The sequence below is a fragment of the Procambarus clarkii genome, chromosome 67 (assembly GCF_040958095.1).
Source record: "Procambarus clarkii isolate CNS0578487 chromosome 67, FALCON_Pclarkii_2.0, whole genome shotgun sequence".
Taxonomy (NCBI): Eukaryota; Metazoa; Arthropoda; class Malacostraca; order Decapoda; family Cambaridae; genus Procambarus; species Procambarus clarkii.
The window spans coordinates 17,999,415-18,024,538 of record NC_091216.1 but is presented as its reverse complement, the minus strand read 5'-3'; the positions used below and the strand labels follow the sequence as shown (position 1 = coordinate 18,024,538).

Below are 25,124 nucleotides of genomic sequence, written 5' to 3'. Positions count from 1 at the left end.
TACTTTCGCTACTTTTTTGCCCAAAATTTCGATACTTTCGCTACTTTTTAGCCCAAAATTTTGCTAATTTTTAGCCCAAAATATGGCTCCTTTCGCTACATTTAGCCCAAAATTTCGCTACTTTCGCTACTTTTTAGCCCAAAATTTTGCTACTTTCACTACTTTTTAGCCCAAAATTTTGCTACTTTTTAGCCCAAAATTGGGCTACTTTCGCTACTTTTAGCCCAAAATTTCGCTACTTTCGCTACTTTTTAGGCCAAAATTGGGCCACTTTCGCTACTTTTTAGGCCAAAATTTCGCTACTTTCGCTACTTTTAGCCAAAAATTTCGCTACTTTCGCTAATTTTTTGCCCAAAATTTCGCTACTTTCTAGCCCAAAATTGGGCTACTTTCGCTACTTTTAGCACAAAATTTCGCTACTTTTTAGCCCAAAATTTCGCTACTTTTTAGCCCAAAATTAGGCTACTTTCGCTACTTTTAGTCAAAATTTCGCTACTTTCGCTACTTTTTTGCCCTAAATTTCACTACATTTTAGCCCTAAATTGGGCTACTTTCGCTACTTTTAGCCCAAAATTGGGCTACGTTCGCTACTTTTTAGCCCAAAATTTTGCTAATTTTTAGCCCAAAATATGGCTCCTTTCGCTACATTTAGCCCAAAATTTCGCTACTTTTTAGCCCAAAATTTTGCTACTTTCACTACTTTTTAGCCCAAAATTTTGCTACTTTTTAGCCCAAAATTGGGCTACTTTCGCTACTTTTAGGCCAAAATTTCGCTACTTTTGCTACTTTTTAGCCCAAAATTTCGCTACTTTTTAGCCCGAAATTGGGCTACTTTTGCGTCTTTTAGCCCCAAATTTCGCTACTTTCGCTACTTTTTAGCCCAAAATTGGGCTACTTTCGCTACTTTTTAGCTCAAAATTGGGCTACTTTCGCTACTTTTAGCCCAAAATGTCGCTACTTTCGCTACTTTTTAGCCCAAAATTTGGCTACTTTCGCTACTTTTTAGCCCAAAATTGGGCTACTTTCGCTACTTTTTAGCCCAAAATGTCGCCACTTTCGCTACTTTTTAGCCCAAAATTGGGCTACTTTCGCTACTTTTAGCCCAAAATTTCGCTACTTTCGCTACTTTTTAGAACACAATTTCGCTACTTTCTAGCCCCAAATTGGGCTACTTTCGCTTCTTTTAGCCCAAAATTTAGCTACTTTTGCTACTTTTTAGCCCAAAATTGGGCTACTTTTTAGCCCACAATTTCGCTACTTTCGGTACTTTTTAGCCCAAAATTGGGCTACTTTCGCTACTTTTAGCCCAAATTTCGCTACTTGAAGGCAGTTGAAGGCAGTTGAAGTGCAGATATGACAATTGTTGCTACTTGTGCTTGATGAGGCGAGTACAAATTTTAACTAAATTGTTTAATGTTAAGAGATGACCAGTGGTAAAGTAAAATGTTTGATAAATAGTTCTATTGGCATGAACACATAATGAAAGGTAGCTTTAATATTGGGGCCCATCGTCCTTCAGAAACTGGTGTAATGCATTACATGTGTGTGTTTGTGTATATGTATGTTGCAAGGCCTAATATAGTAAATGTGGTGGGAGTAATCCTGAGTAAAGTATAAAGTCGTCTAGCTGTTCATGGAAACAAATTGATAACAGTTCACTTCAGTAAAGACTATGCTTAACACGTGTACCATAAGTACTAGCGTGTACTTACTACACATAGATGTAGTTAGCACATGCCTTGGAACATCCCTGTAATGGTTCCAAATTGTAGCATCAGTTAAATAGGAAAGTTGTTAATAATGTGATGTTTTATCGTTTCAGTCTGGAGTTTCCATAATAAGGATGGGCGGTGGACCACTTCAATTACGGTTAAGAAAATGTTTGAATTAAAAAATTTGCAAATATCCTTTTTAAGCTTAACTGTTGTGAAAAGTGCATTGATAAATAAAATAATGGTTAAATACTGAAAGTTTTAAAACAAAGTACATATATTAAACCATATAGGTGTAAAAACATTGTACATAAAGGTGTAAAAATATTAAGGCACTTAAAAATGTAATGCATGTTTGAGGTGTTTAGTAGCTTCATATCAGTGAGGAATATACTAAACTTTTGTGGTTAATTTGTGACACTAGGTTGTCTTGGTCGCCCCATATCGCCTAAATCAGTAGTGCTCCAAAGACCTGAAAGTATGTAACGTCTTGTCCCATACTTGGTGGGGAGCCGATCACGGTAACACGGTCCTTTACATTCCTCTCTCGTGGTGTTAAAATTTTATTACTGGTTGTTTAGGCCCCCCCCCCCTCCCTCCCTCTTCGTTGTCTTGATCTTCACCATACTGGGCTCCGTTTTAGATTTTTTTAGTTTTCGTTCGACCCCTATCCAAAGCCTGTATGTAGAGACCGGCATCCTGTCTCTACAGGATCGCTACTCAGTAGCTTTAGTGTTCAGTACTTTGCGCAGTCTAGACAACGTCACTCTCGCTTACGTCGTACTTTGACCATTACCCTTCGTGTGGGCCTTGTTACCTTTCACTGCCTTCCCCTTTCTGCACGGTTGTCTAGTTTGCAAGGTTCACTATCGGTTCGTGTTGGCAATGTTTTGTCACTCAGTCCTTGGCCCCCATGGAGGGTCCCTCTTCCTAATTTTTGTAGAAACGTAACTTGCGTGACTTAATCCCTGTTCTGAAACACTTTTTCCTTGCTCTGTTTTTCTTCACTCCCGCTGTATTTCAGTGTTCAGAGATGGGTGCAAGTGTGCTGAGGGTGTTGGCTACTTAGTTTCCTGAGTGCACCTGCGTGTCGGCTGCCTCTAGAGACTAGCATCTTCACGGGTGAACTTAACGAAATTCTTAAACTGCCTTCTCGGCAAAATACTTTGTTGTATTTCTCTCGCGGTGCCCTCGTGGCTAAAGTCTTAAATGTTTTAATATTTTAAGGGAAAATCTTGCGTCGGCCCTAAGGCTCTGGCTGGGCCACAAAGTATGGCTTGTTTTACTTTGGCAGAGTAAGTGTTTGAATCGTATGGTCGCTTCAGTACGAATTTTGTCCCATGTGTTTAACAACTCTGTTGCATGTAAGTTGACATCTTAACGGGTTTGTAACTAGACTGTTCGATAATGTTCCAGTGGTGTGTCGGGCATTTCTCCATTGCTGACATTTCTTGTAAGGTTCTGGAACCTGTAAGCCTACTTGTCGTCATCCAAGCGTGATGCGATGCAAGTGTAATTCTGTTCTACTGCTCACTTTCATCAAACTAAGTGGTTCATAGTTGGTCTTGTACCAACCTACAGATCCTGTTGTTGCTTCTGCTGTTGTGGTAAATGTAAAATTTTTGTTATTGTTTATAATTACTTCCTTAATCTGTGGTATGTAAATGGTCTTATTTGCAAGTTTTGCAGCCTCGTGTGCAATGTCATGTCCTATTATTCCCACATGACTTGGCTCCCATAAGTACCCGACGGCCTTGACGTTTGAAAGATTGTATTAACATCCATCTGAGCACTGTCATATCATTATCACGTATGTGTTCTTGTTTCAAGGTTTCAATGGCAGTTCTCGAATCTGTGTGGAAAAATGTCTGTGTTAAGAGCATTGGTAGTCAAATTTAAATATTTTGTTTGTATCTAGCATATTTTAGACGGTCGAATATTGGTGGGTTCTCGGCCATAATGGCGTTTCCTTACTCAAATCTTTGAATGTTGGATATTAAGTAGTCACTATACATCCTCTCGTGTACTGTATATATTTCAAACTCTGGACTGTAATGTCAATCCTGACCTTAAAAGGTTCGTAGAGTGTAACGGAACCCATGGGCACCACACTAGAAACAAACGGCTATTTGATATTCCAGGAGTACGACGTAACCAAACCAGAAATGCTGTACAAATAAAGGGACCAGAGTGTGGAATGACCTTCCCAATCGTGTCCAAGGCTGTACCGTTTAGATTGGCCGTTGTTTAGATTGAGGTACTCGGAACGCATTGTCCATGTAGCACGTGGTATGGTGAGGCCGTAATTGAGTTTGGTTAATAGTGATAACTTTGTTTGATATCTGGGTCAATTTTTAAATGGAGGTGTGGTTTTTCCTCCAGTTTTTTTTCGCCTGTTAGTCGTTTTAATTACATTACCTTGGTGGCGGATGTGGGTGCAGAATGTTCACTAGTAAGTACCATTCTTTAACGGCTTTCCTAATCTTTGTACTGGCTGTTGAATGTGCATGTAATGCAGGTGCTGTCGTTAGAAGAATGTTTAGTTTGATGTGCTTCAGTTGCTTCACAATCCATAAAGTAGTGCAATAGTGGCGCCTCTGCTTGTTCCACAGATAACACTAAGTATTTGGTTCATTATCTCCCATCAGCACTTGTAACAGTCACTCTCTAAACCAGTTTAAGAAAAACTAAATACTACCCAATAAACCCTGTAAACTACCTTACACCCCCCCCCCCCTAAATGTTAACCCATGGCTTGCTAATTTCAAATAAGTTTGACCCAATTTTAAAATTAGATCTGTGCATGTCCTCCCCCACTCCCCTTATTTTTACATACTATTTGAAATAAAAGTATAAATTATTAAAATTTAGGAAGTTTGTTTCCCACCTATGCCGAAACTGTGCGTATTAAGTATTGCATGTATTAGCTCTCAATCGAAAGTTTTGTAACTTCTATGTATGCACATTTACCCGAATACAAATTTGAAAGTGTTCGGCCGGTGCCGCTAAAGAAGGTATCCCCACGTGTCAAAATTATCGAAAAAGGTATTCCTTATTCAGACTGGTACCCAGTTATTCATAACTCAATCGTGGGGGTTTAGTGATTGGTAAGTTGTGTGCTCTTAAGGGTAGTGTCCCCAAGGCGTTCCTTCTGCCACAGTAACCGGCGGGGGAAACGGCTCTGTTGAAGATGCGTATTGGCCATACCCCGCTGAACACTCTGGCACTTAATATAGTGGCGGCCTGTTCCTTATTATCCGTATTGCATTGTCCCTCTTAGGGTCGTGTATGTCGTTGTTGAATGTTTAGAGGATGTGCGCGCGTTCTGGTGCCCAAGCGTTCCTTGTGGTTATGTCCCTAGATAGTAAAAATGTTGAATCGGATGCCTTTATGCTCTTGTCTGCTAACATTATTGGTTGACCCATAGACGTGCGGTTCTTCATGCATAATAGAATGATAGATGGAGTAACTGGTGTGAATTTCACTTTGCCTCCAGTGTCCGAAATTTAGTTGATGTTCCTAGGATATTGCTGCCCTCAGGCTGCTCAAAGGAAGTCAAAGTTTGTAATCAATTCCCTCTTTATGAGCAAAATTATCGGGTAATTGCAGGCGATGAGTCACAATAACTTTGCTAAAGTATGATGACCAGACCACACACTAGAATGTGAAGGGACGACGACGTTTCGGTCCGTCCTGGACCATTCTCAAATCGACTTGAGAATGGTCCAGGACGGACCGAAACGTCGTCGTCCCTTCATTCTAGTGTGGTGTGGTCATCTCGGGTAACTCATGAGTTCTATCATGCATTCGGAGACCAATATGGGAAGGAATCCACAGGAGACACTGACTCCATTGATTATTTCACTATCTGTGTAGCTTCAGAGATAAGCACGTGAGTTATGCCTTGGGGAGCTGAGGGCAATGAAGGGTGACAAGGAGTCGCTTACAATTAGCGTGTCAAGTATTATGGCAACCAAATCTGTTTGAAGATTGGAGGCACAGTTACGCGCTTCACGCTCATTTGTAGATGTTACTACTGCTAGGCTTAGGCTCGGCTACAAGTACCTCTGGGAGTTTAACATCTGATGTAAACTATGTACGGGTTCGGCATAGCCCGTGTTACTTGGAACTTTGTTCCGGGTAGGGAATCTTTAACAAAATGCTGATGTAGACTTGACTAAATGTACTGTCAGCAGAACTATTCGCATACTTTGCGTCATTATATCATGTAATGTGGAAAAAATAGCTGAATTTAGAGAACACCATCCATAGTGTCCAAGAAATGTGTAAGTATTTCATTCATAATGATGTGGTGGCCGAAATCTTAGTGAAGTATCAAAAATTTGCTTACTGTTGGTGCAGCCTGCACACGAGTGTAAAGCTGGCGCATAGTTGGGTGGGTGTGCAGCAAGACTAGTAACTGACTCGCCATGGATGTAAAGTGCCTTGTATAGTGAGTGTTGAGCCTCTTGTTGATCACTTGTGACAAAAAGATTGTGTGTATTTGGGTTGGTGATTATATATGTATACGTATATATATATATTTACATGTGTGTGTACATGTATATAAAACAATAATAATTGTGACTAGCGTCAATCATTATTTTCTTAGCTAAACGAACTAGAGGGTTCAGTTCATGAACCGATTGTGTGCCTCTGTAATCCTTCACACCACCGCCCACGGGATGGGTATGGGGTGCATAATAAAGAAATTGAAATGTACTGTTGTGTTTAGGTATTGTCATCCTTATTATGTTATAATATAATATTATATATAATATTTAACTGTGTAACTATTTTATTCACTCGGGTGTTCTGGACGACATCCTAACAATTTATCCTAAATTTGCTTGTCCATTTTAAAGATTGAAGAACATTTTATATTACTTCTAAGCTGCATAAGTTATGAACCCATCCCAGCCCTTGTGTGGCAGTGCACAATAGAAAGTTGTTTTCACATATCCATACATTAAAACATTGATTGTAACCATGATATATATGTACTTCCTCCTACAGTTTAGACCTATTGTCTTATGTATGACCCTCTGTCGTGCGTGACAGGGAATACCAGCATTATCCTCACTCTAGTAAGTTTTAATCGAAATCCTCAGATTAGGCAAAATTGTAATTGTCAAAACATAACAAAGCGTCCCAGCAGCAATGTACTGGGTAACAGACACTAGCGTCTCAATAGGAGAAGAACGAGAGCGAACAACACGACCACCTGGAGAGCGATGGACATCAGCCCGCACAGTCAGACGGCGTGGAGAGACGGAGGAGAATGACGGAAACGAGGACCAGAGGGAGAGGAGAAACAAGACACAGGAGACATGACAGACTGGGTAGAAAGAAGGGGAGCCCTAGACAGAGAACCAAGAGGGCGACCCTCCGGGACACAACGGAGGGAAATAGGGGAGGAGGTGGTGGTGGGGGGGGGGCGTGTCCGGGTCTAAGGCTTGGAAACTGTTGTGAGACTGAGGAAGGTGGGAACAACGAGGAGAGGAAGAGCACACCACGCGAGCATAGAAGACGCCAGCGAAAGAGGGGAGACGAACTTTGCGCCTCGCCTCAGGAAAAGACAAATGGTCCCGGTGCTTCAAGTTGAGGACGGCCGCCTCAAGTTTGTAACTTGTACAGGTGCGGGAGAAGGTAGGGTGGCCCTCACTGCAATTGAGGCAGCGGGCCTGGGGAGAAGTGCACTCCAACTGAGTGATCCTCGCCTGCACACACAGGACAGAGAGACAGGACTAGAGCATTTGACGGCACCATGCCCAAACGTCCAGCACTTACTGCTGAGCCGAGGAGATGGAATATACTCCTGAACGGAGCATCTGGCACCTGCAAGAATGACAGGCCGGAAGGGTCCTACTATCAAAGGTAACCTTCACAACCCGAAGAGGCAGACGGCGATGACCACGAGGGGGACGAGTAAACGTATCCACCTCGAGGACAGAATGACCCTGGGCCTCGAGGATATGCTTGATATCCTCGTGGCAGTCTTTGAGATCCCTAACACAGGTCGCAACATGGTGCGGGAGGAGAACAGTGCCAACACTGGCATTCAACTGAGCGTTCTTTGAGACCACAATAGGGGTCTCGCCAACGCAGGATAAGGCGGCCAAGCGCGTGGCTCCATCCTGAGAAGGACCAGCAACGACACGGGTACCCAGACGAGTGGGGTTAAAGGTGACAGAGGCAACTACTGAATCTACAAGATGCCTATGCAGGGAAAAATCGTCAGGAGGAGTCGAGTCCAAAGGTTGGAGGTCAAAGTACTTAGTCCACGTAGCAGGACCAAACAAACCATGGTACGAATTAGTATGGGAAGGGAGCATACAAGAGCAGCTGTGGCGGGGACGGCGATGAGAACCTTTAGAGAGAGACAGGTCAAAAGGCACAGTAGTCGCAATAAGATATGGAGCCGTGCAAGGGGACGAGGCTGAAGCGAGGTGACATCCACGCCTGCTGTGGTGACATCCATTGTCACCACAGGAGGATTGGGGCTCGACCCAACAACAGAGGAGGGAGGGGAGCAGGGAGGAAGAGTCTGGTCTGGGCCTAAACCGGGCCCTGTAACGGGGGTTACAGAACCCGGCCTTCCAGGACGGTCCGACTCAGGGGCCTGGTCACCCACCCCATGAGCCTGGGTAAGACAAGTCGTGCCGTCATCCATATAGAGGTCCACGGTTCTTCAACGCCCTACCAGCGAACATCAGAAATATTACAGGAACAACCGAGGACATCTTCAAGAGGAAACTAGATTGTTTCCTTCAAGGAGTGCCGGACCAACCGGGCTTGCGGGCCGCTCCAAGCAACATCCTAGTGGACCAAACTCTCAAGTCAAGTCTGGCCTCGGGCCGGGCTTGGGGAGTAGAAGAACTCCCAGAACCCCATCAACAAGGTACCAGGGCAGCCAGGGAGGCCGAGCGCGGGCCAGTGCAGGGTGCGTCGTCCCCAGCGGTGCTCCCACTTTTCAACAGGGGAGTCCTACTACATCGTCCATTCTCCCACACTGGTGATAAGACCCCAGTCCCCCGATCGCCCTAGCCTGGACACCCAACCATCCACTCAGGGCGGCCTCTCACAGGCGACCCCTCCAGCGGGTGGTCCGATGGCTCACAAGGCCCCTACATGATGCCCTTCAGCACGTACACCACCCAAAGAGGGGGCAAAGGCAATCCTCACCGGTCCCAGGGAATTGTACGGGAGCCCCTCACCACGGCAAGGAGGCACCAAGGAGGGGAAAAGAAGGCCAAAAGAATGAATAAAACAGGCACAAGGTCAGTGGAGAAATGACAATCAGAAAAGAGAAGAGGAGGGGGGGATGGGGGTTAAGAGAAACAAAAAGGAAAAGGTGTCCGGCAAAATTTGTGACGACAGGAGCATAAGGCCACAAAAGGACAGAACTGGCCCCATGGAGCATCACACTCCATGGTGGCAGCCATGGAGTGTGATGATGATGCTGATGATCAAGCCCCCTCACGGCATCAACGAGCTAGACAGGGAGGGGGGGGGGGGGCAACCCCTCTAAGTATCTTCGCTTTTTTGTCATACCCACCGGTAGACACAAGTATACTTTAGGAGATACTGTAGGGATGTTCATATGCCATAGTTGTAATGTACAATGCCAGGGACGGCTCGTTTATATATTTTTTCCGATTATTTTGTGATGTTAACCGTGAAGTTTGAACCATGGTGTTTTTTCTATACCTTACCTTTCCTGTTCCTTTGGGAAGATTTATTTCACTATTCCTCATCATTACAAATGTTAAATAGTAAGTGATACTTTGGAATTTTTATTTCATACATTATCCTAAACTAACTTAAACCCTGCCCGAAACGCTTTGCGTAATAGTGCCTTCAGGCATTGTATGTACTAGCTCTATCTATAAATCTATCAATTTTTGTAAAACCTCTTGTATGTATGCACTTTACCTGAATAAACATTTATTTATTTATTAACTTCAGTCTCGTGGGTGCCAGACCTTCGTTTGGTCCACCGAGTTCTTAATTATTAGTACTTCAGCATATTAAGTGCTTAATTACCATGCATTTTGTATTGGATATTAACGAGGTGAAGTCTTGAGGTGGGATGTTTAGCTGGAAATCATTTTTATCATCATTTTTAAGTCAGTTTCACCAGGTATGAGGCAGATATCATTGCCCAACTTATCAGCAACAGAAATTAGGTTAAGCGTCTTCACGGTATCAAACCCAAAACGCGCGCAGATCCTCTCCGTCAGGCTGTTAGTGCACATAACACTTGCCACAGCATATCCCTGCTCCTCGCCCAGCAACAACGATTTCTAAAACATAAAATTTCATCATGAACATCCATTGACACAAGTTTTTACATTTTGTTTAGCTTCTATACACAAAGATCTGTGAGGCCGTTTTCAAAATATGATAATACATGACATTCCCTCATCTAGCACAAACATCAAACATTTTGATGGTTGATGCTACATGATCATCAAACATCAACATTTTGGTCAAAGGCTCACCTCAGTCAGCTTGCTCCCGAGGCCTTGTCCTCCATAGTCTTCATGGACGCACAGAGTAAACAACTCCAACACCACTTTAACGTTCATCTCCTGGAAGACTTTGTGTGTGCCGGCAGCAAGTAACTTCAGAACACGGAACACCTTAGACGTTACCTCCTGTCATAAGGTGGCGGGGCATCAACCCGGGAAAAAACCCACGAAGTCAATTATAAATATAACCAAGATATACAACTTAAAAGTCTCTTTGATCTGTCTTCCACACTATATATACTACAACATTGCGTACAGCCTGCACTACACCCACACCACCACCCCCCCCGCTTCATACAACCTGCACTACACCCACAGCACCACCCCCCCCCGCTTCATACAACCTGCACTACACCCACACCCCCCTCCCGCTTCATACAACCTGCACTACACCCACAGCACCACCTCCCCCCGCTTCATACAACCTGCACTACACCCACAGCACCACCCCCCCTCCCGCTTCATACAACCTGCACTACACCCACACCACCCCCCCCCCGCTTCATACAACCTGCACTACACCCACACCACCACCCCCCCCCGCTTCATACAACCTGCACTACACCCACACCACCACCCCCCCTCCCGCTTCATACAACCTGCACTACACCCACACCACCCCCCCCCGCTTCATACAACCTGCACTACACCCACAACACCCCCCCCGCTTCATACAACCTGCACTACACCCACACCACCACCACCCCCCCCCCGCTTCATACAACCTGCACTACACCCACACCACCACCCCCCCACCCCCGCTTCATACAACCTGCACTACACCCACACCACCACCACCCCCCCCCCCGCTTCATACAACCTGCACTACACCCACACCACCCCCCCCCCCCCCCGCTTCATACAACCTGCACTACACCCACACCCCCCACCCCCGCTTCATACAACCTGCACTACACCCACACCCCCCCCCCCTACAACCTGCACTACACCCACACCACTTCCTACAACCTGCACTACACCCACACCACCCCCCCCCCCACAACCTGCACTACACCCACACCACCACCACCCCCCCCCCCCGCTTCATACAACCTGCACTACACCCACACCACCCCCCCTGCTTCATACAACCTGCACTACACCCACACCACCACCCCCCCACCCCCGCTTCATACAACCTGCACTACACCCACACCACCCCCCCTGCTTCATACAACCTGCACTACACCCACACCACCACCCCCCCACCCCCGCTTCATACAACCTGCACTACACCCACACCACCACCACCCCCCCCCCCCCCGCTTCATACAACCTGCACTACACCCACACCACCACCCCCCCCCCGCTTCATACAACCTGCACTACACCCACACCCCCCCACCCCCGCTTCATACAACCTGCACTACACCCACACCCCCCCCCCTACAACCTGCACTACACCCACACCACTTCCTACAACCTGCACTACACCCACACCACCACCCCCCCCCCCCCCTACACCCACACCACCACCCCCACTTCGGTATTTCCCGTTTTGTTTATTTTTAGTAAAGTCAACTGCTTTAAGTCCCTCATAACACACATACGGTTTGACCTCATGTTCTCCATATTTAATCCCATAGTTGCTTTGCTTCCATTCTTACTGCTAAATATCATAATGTCCAAAGGCGTGGTGTCAGGGTCGTAAAGGAGGAGCGCTAAGCTCTCCTCCTTACATACCTCCTCCAATCCAAACATTAATAGGATTGCCTGTTCATCCAATCCACCCAGAATCAGTAGTTCCGCTGTGCGTTCTGAAAGTTCAACTGATAATGTGATTTTTATTACCACGCAGAAACTTCAGTCCCACCATAAGATTGATTTTAATAATCCTTCAGTGAACGCTAGAGCAGGTAGAGTAGGCTACTGTACTCGGTATTACTGTACACTCAAAGGTTCACACTATCTGCAGCTGTGGTTCCAGTTCCAGCTTCTATGGTAGATACAGTCTAGAAGATGTGCTGCCACAGAACTTTGGCTCACTGTTTACTCTACATGTTGAGAGGTTATCTTTAGATGATTTCGGTCCTCGACCAGGCCTCCTTTTTGTTCAATTGCCTCCAGCAATTCGAGGATGAACTGAAGAGGCAGGCGGAGGATAATAGACTTCAGAGGAGGTCTCGACCACTGTCAGACGCACCCGCTTCAGCGTTTATCTGCGCTCGCTGCAGTCGGGACTGTCATTCTCGGGTTGGCCTTCACAGCCACAGCAGGTATTGTATCCAACTAGACTACAACAACTAGACACTCCATAACCCCACGGGATTGACGTATGCCTACTATGTGACCAACATGGATTGACTTTAGTATAAAATTTATGTAAATTTGTTGGAGTGACAAACTGCACTGTATGACATGAGTAATTCTAACAGCAAGGGCAAGACAACACCACAGAAAAACTCGCTAGAAAATTTGAGGTTCAAGTTGGAGATCTTTAGGCTAGAAAGTGGAAAGATATAACCAAGAGAAGCTTAATAAAACAGATTTAACTGTTATGTTACCGTGTAATTGAGATACTTAAATCCTGATACTTAGTCCTATTGAAGGTATACAACAAGATAGGGTACCTGGCAGACCTCAGGGTCTTCTCCACCTCCTCCCATCCAACAAAACCCAAATAAACATGCCCTCATGTATTCCCTCACCCCATTAACACTTCACCGATTTCCTAAAACACACACTTTGTCTCCTCGCAGCGCACACACGCCATTCCGCTATCTCCTCGATCCCTCCCTGCCCACATCTCCCCCCCCCCCCCCGCCCACATACACACACACACACACACACACACACACACACACACACACACACACACACACACACACACACACACACACACACACACACTAGGACACTAGAGTTGGACGTGACGAAGGCTATAGGCCCAGATGGAATCTCCCCTTGGGTTCTAAAGGAAGGAGCAAGAGAACTGAGCCTACCACTCTCCATAGTGTACAACAAATCACTGGCAACAGGGGAACTGCCAGATACTTGGAAAGCAGCTAACGTAGTCCCGATATACAAGAAAGGGGATAGACAGGAGGCACTGAACTACAGGCCAGTGTCCCTAACCTGCATACCATGCAAGCTGATGGAGAAGATTGTGCGAAAAAAACTAGTGGAGCATCTGGAGCGAAGGAACTTTGTAACACAGCATCAACATGGGTTCAGGGATGGCAGGTCCTGCCTCACAGGGTTACTTGAATTCTACGACCAGGCAACAAAAATAAGGCAAGAAAGAGAAGGGTGGGCAGACTGCATATTTTTGGATTGTCAGAAAGCCTTTGATACAGTGCCACACAAGAGGCTAGTGCGAAAGTTGGAGATGCAGGCTGGAGTGAGAGGGAAGGTACTCCGGTGGATAGAGGAATACCTAAGCAACAGGAGACAACGAGTCTGTGTGAGGGGTGAGGTCTCAGATTGGCGAGACGTCACAAGTGGAGTCCCGCAGGGGTCAGTCCTTGGACCTATACTGTTTCTGGTATATGTAAATGATCTCCCAGAGGGTATAGATTCGTTCCTCTCAATGTTTGCCGACGATGCAAAAATTATGAGGAGGATTGAAACAGAGGATGATAGTAGGAGGCTACAAGATGACCTGGATAGACTGAGTGAATGGTCCAACAAATGGCTGTTGAAGTTCAACCCGAGTAAATGCAAAGTAATGAAACTAGGCAGTGGAAACAGGAGGCCAGGCACAGGATACAGAATAGGAGATGAAGTACTTAATGAAACAGACAGAGAGAAAGATCTAGGAGTTGATATCACACCAAACCTGTCTCCTGAAGCCCACATAAAGAGAATAACGTCTGCGGCATATGCGAGGCTGGCTAACATCAGAACGGCGTTCAGGAACCTGTGTAAGGAATCATTCAGAATCTTGTACACCACATATGTAAGACCAATCCTGGAGTATGCGGCCCCAGCATGGAGCCCGTACCTTGTCAAGCACAAGACGAAGCTGGAAAAAGTCCAAAGGTATGCTACTAGACTAGTCCCAGAACTAAGAGGCATGAGTTATGAGGAAAGGCTGCGGGAAATGCACCTCACGACACTGGAAGACAGAAGAGTAAGGGGGGACATGATCACAACCTACAAAATCCTCAGGGGAATCGACCGGGTAAACAAGGACGAACTTTTCAACACTGGTGGGACGCGAACAAGGGGACACAGGTGGAAGCTGAGTACCCAAATGAGCCACAGAGACGTTAGAAAGAACTTTTTCAGTGTCAGAGTAGTTAGCAAATGGAATGCATTAGGAAGTGATGTGGTGGAGGCTGACTCCATTCACAGTTTCAAATGTAGATATGATAGAGCCCAATAGGCTCAGGAATCTGTACACCAGTTGATTGACGGTTGAGAGGCGGGACCAAAGAGCCAGAGCTCAACCCCCGCAAGCACAATTAGGTAAGTACAATTAGGTAAGTACACACACACACACACACACACACACACACACACACACACACAGTAGGCTCGGCAATCTGTACTCCAGTTGATTGACGGGACCAAAGAGTCACAGCATAACCCCCGCAAGCACAACTAGGCGAGTACTTCTGTCAATGTAACCAAAAGGTTGCACACAGGTTGTAATTCAGTCATCTGAACATGTCATAAAAATCAGTATCTTAATTCACTATTATTTAAACTAATGCTAAAATACATAGACTCTGCGCTGAACATTTCCCACCCACAAACTTGGTGAAGGAGGGTCACTGGAGCCGTGTCCTGCTTCATGGGGGCCTCAGGACGCCGCCGACTATGACACTACCGATAAAATAACCACTAATACTGCAGACGATGAGTCACAATAACGTGGCTGAAGACATGATGATCAAACCACTCATCAGAAGATGAAGATTCGACGACGTTTCGATCCGTCCAGGACCATTATCAAGTCGATTGTCGACTTGATAATGGTCCAGGACGGACCGAAACGTTGTCATCGCCATCTTGTGGTGTTGAGGGTTGGATCATCAATCACTAATACTACAAAGTTTAATGAGTCTAGCAGCAGGCGCCTCTCCTCCAGCCTCGCACACACACACACACACACACACACACACACACACACACACACACACACACACACACACACACACACACACTTTTACACATAGAATTTATATTAGCTCATTATAGTATTAAGGGGAATATCCACTCTTGTATACATTTATATGCTTACCGTCTCAACGTCGTCGTCCTCCGAGGTTTCGTCCACGTCTTGTGGTAAATTGAGGAAGATTCCAGCGAGTGTTTGAGACGTCTTGTCCCGTGCGCTGACTGATAGACCTGACGCCAAACACTTCCTGATGAGTGTGGTCAGCGGCTCTTGGTTCGTTTCCCCTTTTTTCACTCCAAGCGCCCTGCACTGTACATGAATATTGCGTAAGTGTAAGTGTACCAGCAAGGTACCGGGTTTTTGTAAGTGTAACGTTGATAATTTATATTACACTTGTGCAGTGTTACAATAGACTGGTAGGCATACCAGCCTACTGGTATGCCTACCACCCTTCTACCCGAGTAAGGGGGATGGGGGGTATCTTGAGGTTATCTTGAGACGATTTCGGGGCTTTAGTGTCCCCGCGGCCCGGTCCTCGACCAGGCCTCCACCCCCAGGAAGCCGCCCGTGACAGCTGACTAACACCCAGGTACCTATTTACTGCTAGGTAACAGGGGCATAGGGTGAAAGAAACTCTGCCCATTGTTTCTCGCCGGCGCCTGGGATCGAACCCAGGACCACAGGATCGCAAGTCCAGCGTGCTGTCCGCTCGGCCGACCGGGGTAAGGGCGAGTGAGAAACCACCTGCTACCATGGTTAAGGTGGGGAGGCGAGGGAACCTCACCACCCCTTAACCCCCGCCCCCCCCACCCTCTCCCTAACCGAGGTAAGGTCAAGGCGAAGGGAGGGAGGATGAAGCCAGGGCAACGAGGGTGGGGGTAAGAACAAATCCACAAGGGCCGTGTCGAGGATTCGAACCAAAGTCCAAAAGCATCCCAGATGCTGCCTCGAGAGGCGGGACCAAAGAGCCTAAGCCCCCGCAAGCACAACTAGGCGAGTACTTACTTCCCCTGTCAATATAACCAAAAGGTTGCACACAATGTAATTCAGTCATCTGAAAATGTCATACAAATTACGGTGGGGGTTGATCACCACCAGTCCTGCGTATATGATAAATGATAATTATTACCTACAAAAGATAATCACCAATAAACTCTAATCTCTTCTTGGTATTCTGCTCAGCTATCAAAATATTGCGTTACAGGAGGGGTAGAAATAGCATAAGCAACTATCCCTTTGAGTTGTATTTTATTTTGTCTCGATAAACATACTAGTCTAACTTTAATTGCATTACAGATCAAAATAATAACGCCCTAATTAAGGTTAGAATACAACACTAAGAGTTGTGAGGGGCGACGGAGACGCGTCTTACCAGAGGGTTCCTGTAGCAGTACTGTTCCCTCAGGAGGGTTATAGTCTCCTCGAAGTCGTCAGGAGTCATCACGGAGAGTTCAATATTGCTGGACACCTCCATCGTGTAGAGTCCCACGCGCTCTATTATAAATGAAATACATTGTAGTTTGCAGGCGGTGAGTCACAATAACGTGGCTGAAGTATGTTGACCATGTAACGGGGGGTGGGGGAAATAGCTCTATCTTGTCCATTATTCCACCCCCCAGTTAACTAACGAGGCCGGGGGAAACAGCTCTCTCTAGTCCGTTATCCCGTCCCTAGTTAGCTAACTATTCTAGAGCACCTCCAGAGTTCCTAAGGCAACCTCTCTCGTTCAACACCTTGTAACCTAGGTATTTGACTACCTAGGTGCTAAGACTACAAGGCGCCGAGACTTTATCAGTTACCCGAAACTCTAGAGAGAACTCTAGAATACATAATCATTGCCACAAACGTATAAGAGAAAACGAAAGGAAAGAAATGAATAGTGAAGTAATTAGTGTAGGTTTTGGGGTGAGAGGTAGGGAGGTGGGAGGAGCGAGGAGGGTCATTAGTTGAAAGTGAGAGTTCAGAGAGGGGTGGAGGGAGAGGTGTAGATAGGTAGAAGTAGAAGAGTAGCTAGTAGAAGTAGAAAGTACATAGTAGAAGACGAAATGCTGCCACCATCCATTCATGATCATTACATACAAGACAAGGAATGGAACTTGTCTGTATCACAATATTCACCAAAGATGTTATCAAGAGATCATTATTAGTATGGTTTAAGGATCTTTATCATGTACTCATTCTAAACCATGAAACCAGTAACCACAGAGGCTGTCTCACCTCAACTCAAAATCTCTAGGGAACAAAATAAAGTCCATTTAAATAATAAATTCAACAATTATATTTTTCATGATAAGTATCATAACTTAAGCAATCCAATTAAAATGTTAAAGATTAATATTCAAAGTGAGTCATCCTCCAAGAATCTGAGAACACTGCAACTGACTGCCCCTGATCATCACACAACACTTGTAAAACACGACCAAGTCACCTAAATGTTCACTCACCGAGGACTGAGTAAGTTGAATAGAGAGGGGGGGGGGGGGGAGTCTGCAATTTTCAAGCAGCGTCACCCCCCGTCTGGTGACGGCCTATCTCGACGGCTGGCCTCTGCTCTGCTCCCCTGGCTGGTCTCCTATTGCTCTATGCTTAAAATGCTCTCGAATCGATAGTTCTCCGAGTATTTATTGGGGAACCTAGTAGCTAACTCCGCCCACAAGTAGATAGCCTCCGACACTACCAAGCCACTCCTTAAACGTCGGCATGTTTGAAGGCTACCAGGCTCCACTTATGAGATTAGCAGAAGCAAGGTGAAATTCACATGATCTGACCTCAGGTCACTTGGGGTCATTAACTCTTTAGAGGTGTGAGATCTCCGGCAGACAACTTGGCGCCTTCCCAAATCCCTGTCTCTGACTCATATTCTATATATATTTTAAATAAACTAAACCAAACCCCTTACAGTGTTACAACCAGACCACACACTAGAAGGTGAAAAGACGACGACGTTTCGGTACGTCCTGGACCATTCTCAAGTCGACTGTCTACTTGAGAATGGTCCAGGACGAACCGAAACGTCATCATCCCTTCACCTTCTAGTGTGTGATTTGGTCAACACATTGTAGTTAAATTAACTTGACCTGTGGCGGGTGTACCCATTTGAATATTGCAATATATCACGATATACAAGGAAAAACAGTAGTCTTAGTTAGGGTACAGATGCCAGGGATAGGTGTGAAAAGGCCTATCTCATTTGTCTTTTTTTTTTTTTTTTTTTTTTTAGATATATACAAGAGTTGTTACATTCTTGTACAGCCACTAGTACGCGTAGCGTTTCGGGCAAGTCCTTAATCCTATGGTCCCTGGAATACGCTCCCCGCCGCGAAGAATCGTTTTTTCATCCAAGTACACATTTTACTGTTGCGTTAAACAGAGGCTACAGTTAAGGAATTGCGCCCAGTAAATCCTCCCCGACCAGGATTTGCATTTCACACCACCACCTCTTTCACACCACCATGACCTTCCACCTTTATTTTATTTACCTTAATGTATCCGAGGGCCACTTGTGGCCTCTACGAGAACAGGAAGCCGGCTGCTTGCCAAAGGTTTCTGTTTTTATCAAGTTGGATTTTGAAATTCAGCCGTATTTTGGCATCTACGGCTTCGGCGGGTAAGCGGTTCTATGGGTTTATAATACTTCGGATGAAAATGCATCTCCTGTTTTCTGTCCTACATTTAGTCTTGTTGAGCTTGAAACCGTTGGTTCTCGTTTGTGTTACAGCTGACCTTTTGTCGTTTTAGACTCTGCTACTGGGAAAAAGTTCCAAGCAGCACGGACTATGGTGAGCCCTTCGTCCTCGCTTGGCACAGGAGATGTGACCTTCTCAATTAGTTGTGTGGATCAACATCCTCAAAATTGTTCATTATTTTAAAAGCCTCGACAAGATCAACCCCGTGATGTCTGGTTTGTAGTGTTGAAACCTTGTGGCCCTCAACAGTTTCTGGTACGAGTCTTATGACCATAAGAGAGGATATCAGACCAAAGATGGAGTGCTAGCCTCACTCAAATTTTCAGGAGGAATGGTCTAAGGAACGGGACAGACATTACTTAGGCCTGTCCTGACCAGCCTAAATGCGATAAGAAATATTCGAAGATATAAACACCAATTTTAATAGTTTTCAATTAGTTAAGTATGAAATTAGTATGTTGATGTTCAAATTAGCAGGAGATGTTTATCATAATTTAATTTCTTAGACATTTGTTTAAGTGATTCGTAATATATTTCCTGAGAGAAGGGAGAGTGGTGGATAGATGGTTGATAGATCAATGATTGATTGATGAAGATTAAGCCACCCAAAAGGTGGCACGGGCATGAATAGCCCGTAAGTGGTGGCCCTTTGGAGCCATTACCAGTATCAAGAGCTGATACTAGAGATCTGTGGAGGTGTAACTGCACCCTGCGTGACGGGAGATGTCTCCCGTAAGTAAGTAATTATCAAAAGAAGGCACCAAACCGGGAAGGCTATGTAGCACCATCAAATGCGCAAAATAATCAGAGGGCGCTAAATATCACCAAGGATGCCAATACGAGAACAAAAACGCACAAGGCGAACGATATCAAAAGTATCCGAGTCACCAAGAATTCTATTGAGGGACTGGTGACCGCGAGGGGCGGTCGGAAAGCAAGACACATGCTCGTCCTGGAAGTCAGGACATTCAAGAAGGACATGCACGACCGTAAGAGGGACAATGCAACTAGGACAATAAGGAGCAGGGCGGCGCTCCATCAAGTGACCATGGGTTAAGCGAGTATGGCCAATATGCAACCTCGCCAGAGCCGTTTCCCACCACCAGTTACGGTGGAAGGAGGACGGCCACGAGGAAACACAATATTTAAGAGTACGTAGTTTGTTACCAGTAACAGACAACCAAGAAGCCTGCCAACGGGTAAGGACGGAGGAATAACCGGGTAAAAGTCGGAATACGGAATACCTTTACGAGAGATGGGACAAGAGCGGACAGCTTCCTTGGCGGCAGCATCTGCACGCTCATTTAAAGAGACACCAATATGGCTGGGAACCCAACAAAACTCAACCGACTTAAATTTACTGTGAACAAGAAACAGCCAATGCTGGATCTCGACAACTACTGGATGAACTGGATTAAAGGACCCGAGAGCCACGAGGGCACTACGAGAGTCAACAACAACTACAAAGGAAGACTGACAACGAGAAAGCAGGAGACGAAGAGCATACAGAATATCATAAAGCTCCGCTGTAAAGATGCTAGTCTCCGGAGTTAAGTGACACACAAGTGCGATCAGGAAAAACAACAGAGTAGCCAACACCGTCCGCAGACTTAGACCCATCGGTGAAGACAGAAACGGAGCGGGAGTGAGAAGAAAAGTGCTCAAGGAAAAGGAGTTTTAAAACCGTAGGAGGGGTAAAAGCTTTAGTGATACGGGTGAAAGATGTACAAAACCGCGGAAGAGGGACTCTCCACGGGGGCAAAGAAGGAACACGAGGAGAAACATTAGAAATACGAACGGAGAGTGTCCTGTAGGCGAGATAACCGGACAGAAAGAGGGAGGTGGTGAAGAGGAACGGGAACCGCAGGAGAGGTAAAAGTTAAAGCACGACAGAGGCGAGAGGAAGGATGTTGTAAGGACCGCGCAAGATAGCGAAGACAGTAGCGATCACGGCGGTCTTGGAGAGACAGGAAGCCAGTGTCAACATACAAGCTAAGGACGGGAGTCGAACGAAAGGCACCAGAACTGAGGCGCAACCCAGTATGGTGCAAAGCATCAAGACGGCGAAGAGTAGAAGGAGAAGCAGACGAGTAAGCAGGGCAACCATAATCGAGCTTAGACAGGACGAGAGAGGAATGTAAAGCAAGGAGTGCGCGCCTATCTGCCCCCCAAGAAGTATGGGACAAGACCCGAAGGACGGTAAGAGCCTTAGAGCACTCAACATGGAGGCAAGAGATATGGGGAGACCAAGACAAACGAGTGTCAAGGAATAACCCCAAAAGCTTCGCGGAATCTTTGTACTCAAGGGGATGACCATAAAGTGACAAAGAGGGACGAAGAACGACCCGTTTCCGCGTAAAAGTCATGGCACAAGTCTTAGAAGTAGAGAACTTGAAGCCATGATCGGTGGCTCAAGATGACACGGCATCAATTCCAAGTTGAAGCCGGAGCTGAAGGAGAGGTGAATCATCACCCTGACAGTAAAGGGTAAGATCATCGACATAGAGCGGAGAAGACACCTGAAGGAAGAGAGGAAAGAAGACCATTGAGGGCAACCAGAAAAAGAGTAATGCTCAGAACACTACCCTGGGGCACACCTTCGTATTGCTGAAAAGAGGCAGAAAGAGCGGTACAAAGGCGCACCCAAAAGGAACGACGAGAGAGGAAGCTCCGGAGAAAGAGAGGGAGATGACCACGAAGGCCAAAATAATGAAGTTGAGATAGAATATGATACCGTCAAGTGGTGTCGTAAGCCTTTTCCAGGTCAAAAAGGACGGCAACAACGGAGGTCTTCGCAGCAAAAGCAGTACGAATATAGACCAAGTTCACCAGGACATCTGTCGTGCTGCGGCACTTGCGGAAACCAAATTGAGAAGGGGAGAGGTGGTGATGGTGTTCCAGGAACCACATCAGACGAACGTTAACCATATGTTCAAAGAGTTTGCAGACAACTTGTGAGGGCAATAGGGCGAAAGTCCTTAGGGAAAGTACCCAGAGACCCCGGTTTGCGAACAGGGAGGACAACGGCATTGAGCCAGTCCTCAGGGACTGACGACGACTCCCAGATCCGATTATACAGACTCAGTAAATACTGAGACGTGCACGGAGGGAGATGGCGAAGCATGTCATAATGAATACCATCGGGGCCCGCCGCCTTAGAACCGCAGAGGGCCAGGGCAGAACGAAGTTCAGAGAGAGAGAAGGGATCATTATAGGGAAGCTGAAGACGAGTGCAGAAATCTAAAGGACGAGACTCAAGGACAGGTTTACGAAGAAGGAAAGATTGGGGAAGATGAAGACCAGAGCTAACAGAAGAAAAGTGGGAACCAAGTATGGAAGCGACCTGCAACGGGTCCGCCACCTTAGTATCATGGAGGTGAAGGACCGGTGAAACATCAGGAACGAACTTACCCGCTATCTTGCAGATACGCTTCCAGATCTGGGGCAGAGGAGTTTTGGACGTAATTGTCGAGACATAAGATGCCCAACATTCACGTTTAGCCGTACGGATGGCCCTACGGGCCACAGCACTCGCTTTCCGAAAGAAAAGAATCGGTCGTCTGCCTACGGCGGTGCCTCTTCCAGGCTGCACGCTTACAGTGAACAGCCCGAGCACAGTCCGCATTCCACCAGGGAACGCACTTCCGTGGACCCCGAGAGGAAGAGCGAGGAATAGAGCGGAGGGCAGCGTTGAAGACTCATGAAAAAGGAGGAGAGTGCAAGAGAGGCAGAAGGGAGAGGTCAGAGAGAGCAGCACTGAGGGTAAATAGGGTCCAGTCCACCTTAGCAAACTGCCACCTAGGGAAAGAGGAAAGGGCGAAAAGAGAAAAAGGAAACAAGGATGGGGAAATGATCACTTCCATGGAGGTCATCAAGAACCTGCCACGTGAAATCTAAGTAAAGAGAAGAAGAGCAGAGAGAAAGATCAAGACAAGAAAGGGTGCGAGTCCGAGAGTCCAAATGAGTGGGCTCACCAGAATTCAGAAGAGACAGGGAAGAAGAGGAGAAACGGCTCAAGGCGGCGACCCCGGGTATTCGTCAGAACGTCACCCCAAAGAGAATGACGACAATTGAAGTCACCAAGCAGGAGCACAGGCTCCGGCAAGGAGTCTAGGTGGTGTTTCAAATCAGGAAGAGAAAGCGGGACACTCGGGGGGGAGATAAATGGAACAAACTGTGTACCATTTCCCCACAAAGATACGAGCAGCAGAACAATGGAGAGGCGAAGGAAAAAGTAAAAGAAGCAAAAGGGAACATCAGCACGGATCAAGAGAGCAGAAGAATTAGAAGCCCCAGCAATGGCTGGGGGGGGGAGAAAGGAAGATCCACGAAAACGACCAGGATGAGCACCAAGCATCGGCTCTTGGAGACAGACACAAAGGGGCGAAAACCGCGAAATCAGAAGCTGGAGTTCGAGGAAATTGGCGTAATAACCTCGAACGTTCCATTGAAGAATAGACATCGACGAGAAGAGAAAGGACAAAAACAGAGAACAAGGAAGAAACAAAGGCGAAAGAGCAACAGAGCACGTTAAAGAATATCAGGGTCGGGATCAGGGTCAGCAAAGTCAGGGTTAGGGGGCATGGGTAAACTGAGCAAAGACGGAGGGAAGGAGGCGGGAGAACAGACCTGAGGTTGGCGGGCGGGGTCCGGAGGAGACAATGGAGGGGAGCAGTCAAGTACAGCAGCTGGAAGAGGGGGGGGGGGCGCAGAAAGAGGGGAGCGCACCTCAGCAAGGGCAGCAACCGAGAGGGAAGCGGGGGCTAAAGAAACCTCTATAGCAGGAACAGGGGGCGCAACCACCGAAATGGGAGGGGAAGGAGCGAGAGAGGCAGAAGTAGGGGCCGAGGAAGAAAGTGAAACCTTCTTACCCGCCGGGGAGGAGGAAGGAGAGGAGCCAGGCTTATGCTTCTGACTTAAAGAGACAGGTGTCCCAGCAACCACGTACTGGGCAACGGATTCTAGCGTCTCAACAGGAGAAGCTGAACGAGAGCACACATGACGGCCGTTTGGAGAGCGACGAGCATCAGCCCGCACCGACAAGCGGCGGGGAGAGTCAAGAGACGGACGGGAAGGATGGGAAGGAGGAACGGAGGGAGATGAAGAAGGAGATACAGGAGACAAGACAGACCGGGTAGAAAGAAGGGGAACCCCAGACAGAGGACCAGGAGGTGGATCCTTCGGGAGAGAACCCAAAGGAACAGAGGAGGGGGCAGTAGGCATATCAGGGTCCAAGGCCCGGAAACGGTTGAGAGTCTGAGGAAGGCGGGAAGGACGAGGAGAGGAAGAGCGCAACACGCGAGCATAAGAGAGATTAGCACAAGGCGGGAGTCTGCGAACCTGGTGTCTCGCCTCAAGAAAAGATAAACGCTCCCGGTGCTTCAAGTTGAGGACAGCTGCCTCAAGCTTGTAATGGACACACGCACGGGAGAAGGTAGGATGGGCCTCACCGCAGTTGAGGCAACGAGCCTGGGGAGAAGTGCACTCCGACTTAAGAGTGACCTTCACCACCACACAAAGGACAAGAGAGACAGTCCCGGAGCAGCGGAGGGCACCATGCCCAAACCTCCAGCACTTGTTACAGAGCCGAGGAGAAGGAATGTACTCCTGGACAGAGCACCTGGCACCAGCAAGAATGACAGGGTGGAAGGGTCCTACCATCAAAGGTAATCTTCACAACCCGGAGGGGTGTAACGGCGACGACCACGAGGGGGAACGAGTAAACGTGTCCACCTGGAGAATAGAATGGCCCTGGGCAGCAAGGATATGTCGAATATCGTCGTGGCAGTCGCGCAGGTCCCGAACACCGGTCGCAACATGGGGCGGGAGCAGAATAGTGCCAACACTGGCATTCAACTGAGCGTTCTTCGAGACCCGAACAGGGGTCTCGCCAAGGCAGGATAAAGCAGCCAAGCGGGAAGCAGCATCCTGAGAAGGAGCAGCAACCACACGTGTACCGAGACGAGTGGGGTTGAAAGTAATGGAGGCATCCATGGAATCAACGAGATGACGATTTCTCCCTCCATCGACAGGAGGCGCAGAATCAAGAGGGAGGAGATCAAAATATTTGGCCCACGAAGCGGGACCAAACAAGGCTTGATAGGTAGCAGAACTGGAAGGAATCGAG

The 25,124-nt window shown here is 46.9% G+C and overlaps 1 protein-coding gene across 1 annotated transcript in view; it reads right to left on the bottom strand.

The window, feature by feature from the left end:
• Positions 1-9,505: 9,505 nt before the first annotated feature.
• LOC123767763 (arylalkylamine N-acetyltransferase-like 2) overlaps positions 9,506-25,124 on the bottom strand; it is a 70,787-nt gene continuing 55,168 nt past the window's right edge. The window contains exons 2-5 of the mRNA XM_045757804.2: positions 16,684-16,805; positions 15,435-15,620; positions 10,217-10,372; positions 9,506-10,018 (exon numbers count right to left, since the gene is read on the bottom strand). Of these exons, the coding sequence (XP_045613760.1) occupies positions 9,809-10,018; positions 10,217-10,372; positions 15,435-15,620; positions 16,684-16,785 (654 nt within the window). The 5' untranslated portion in view covers positions 16,786-16,805 and the 3' untranslated portion in view covers positions 9,506-9,808. The remainder of the gene's footprint in view (positions 10,019-10,216; positions 10,373-15,434; positions 15,621-16,683; positions 16,806-25,124) is intronic.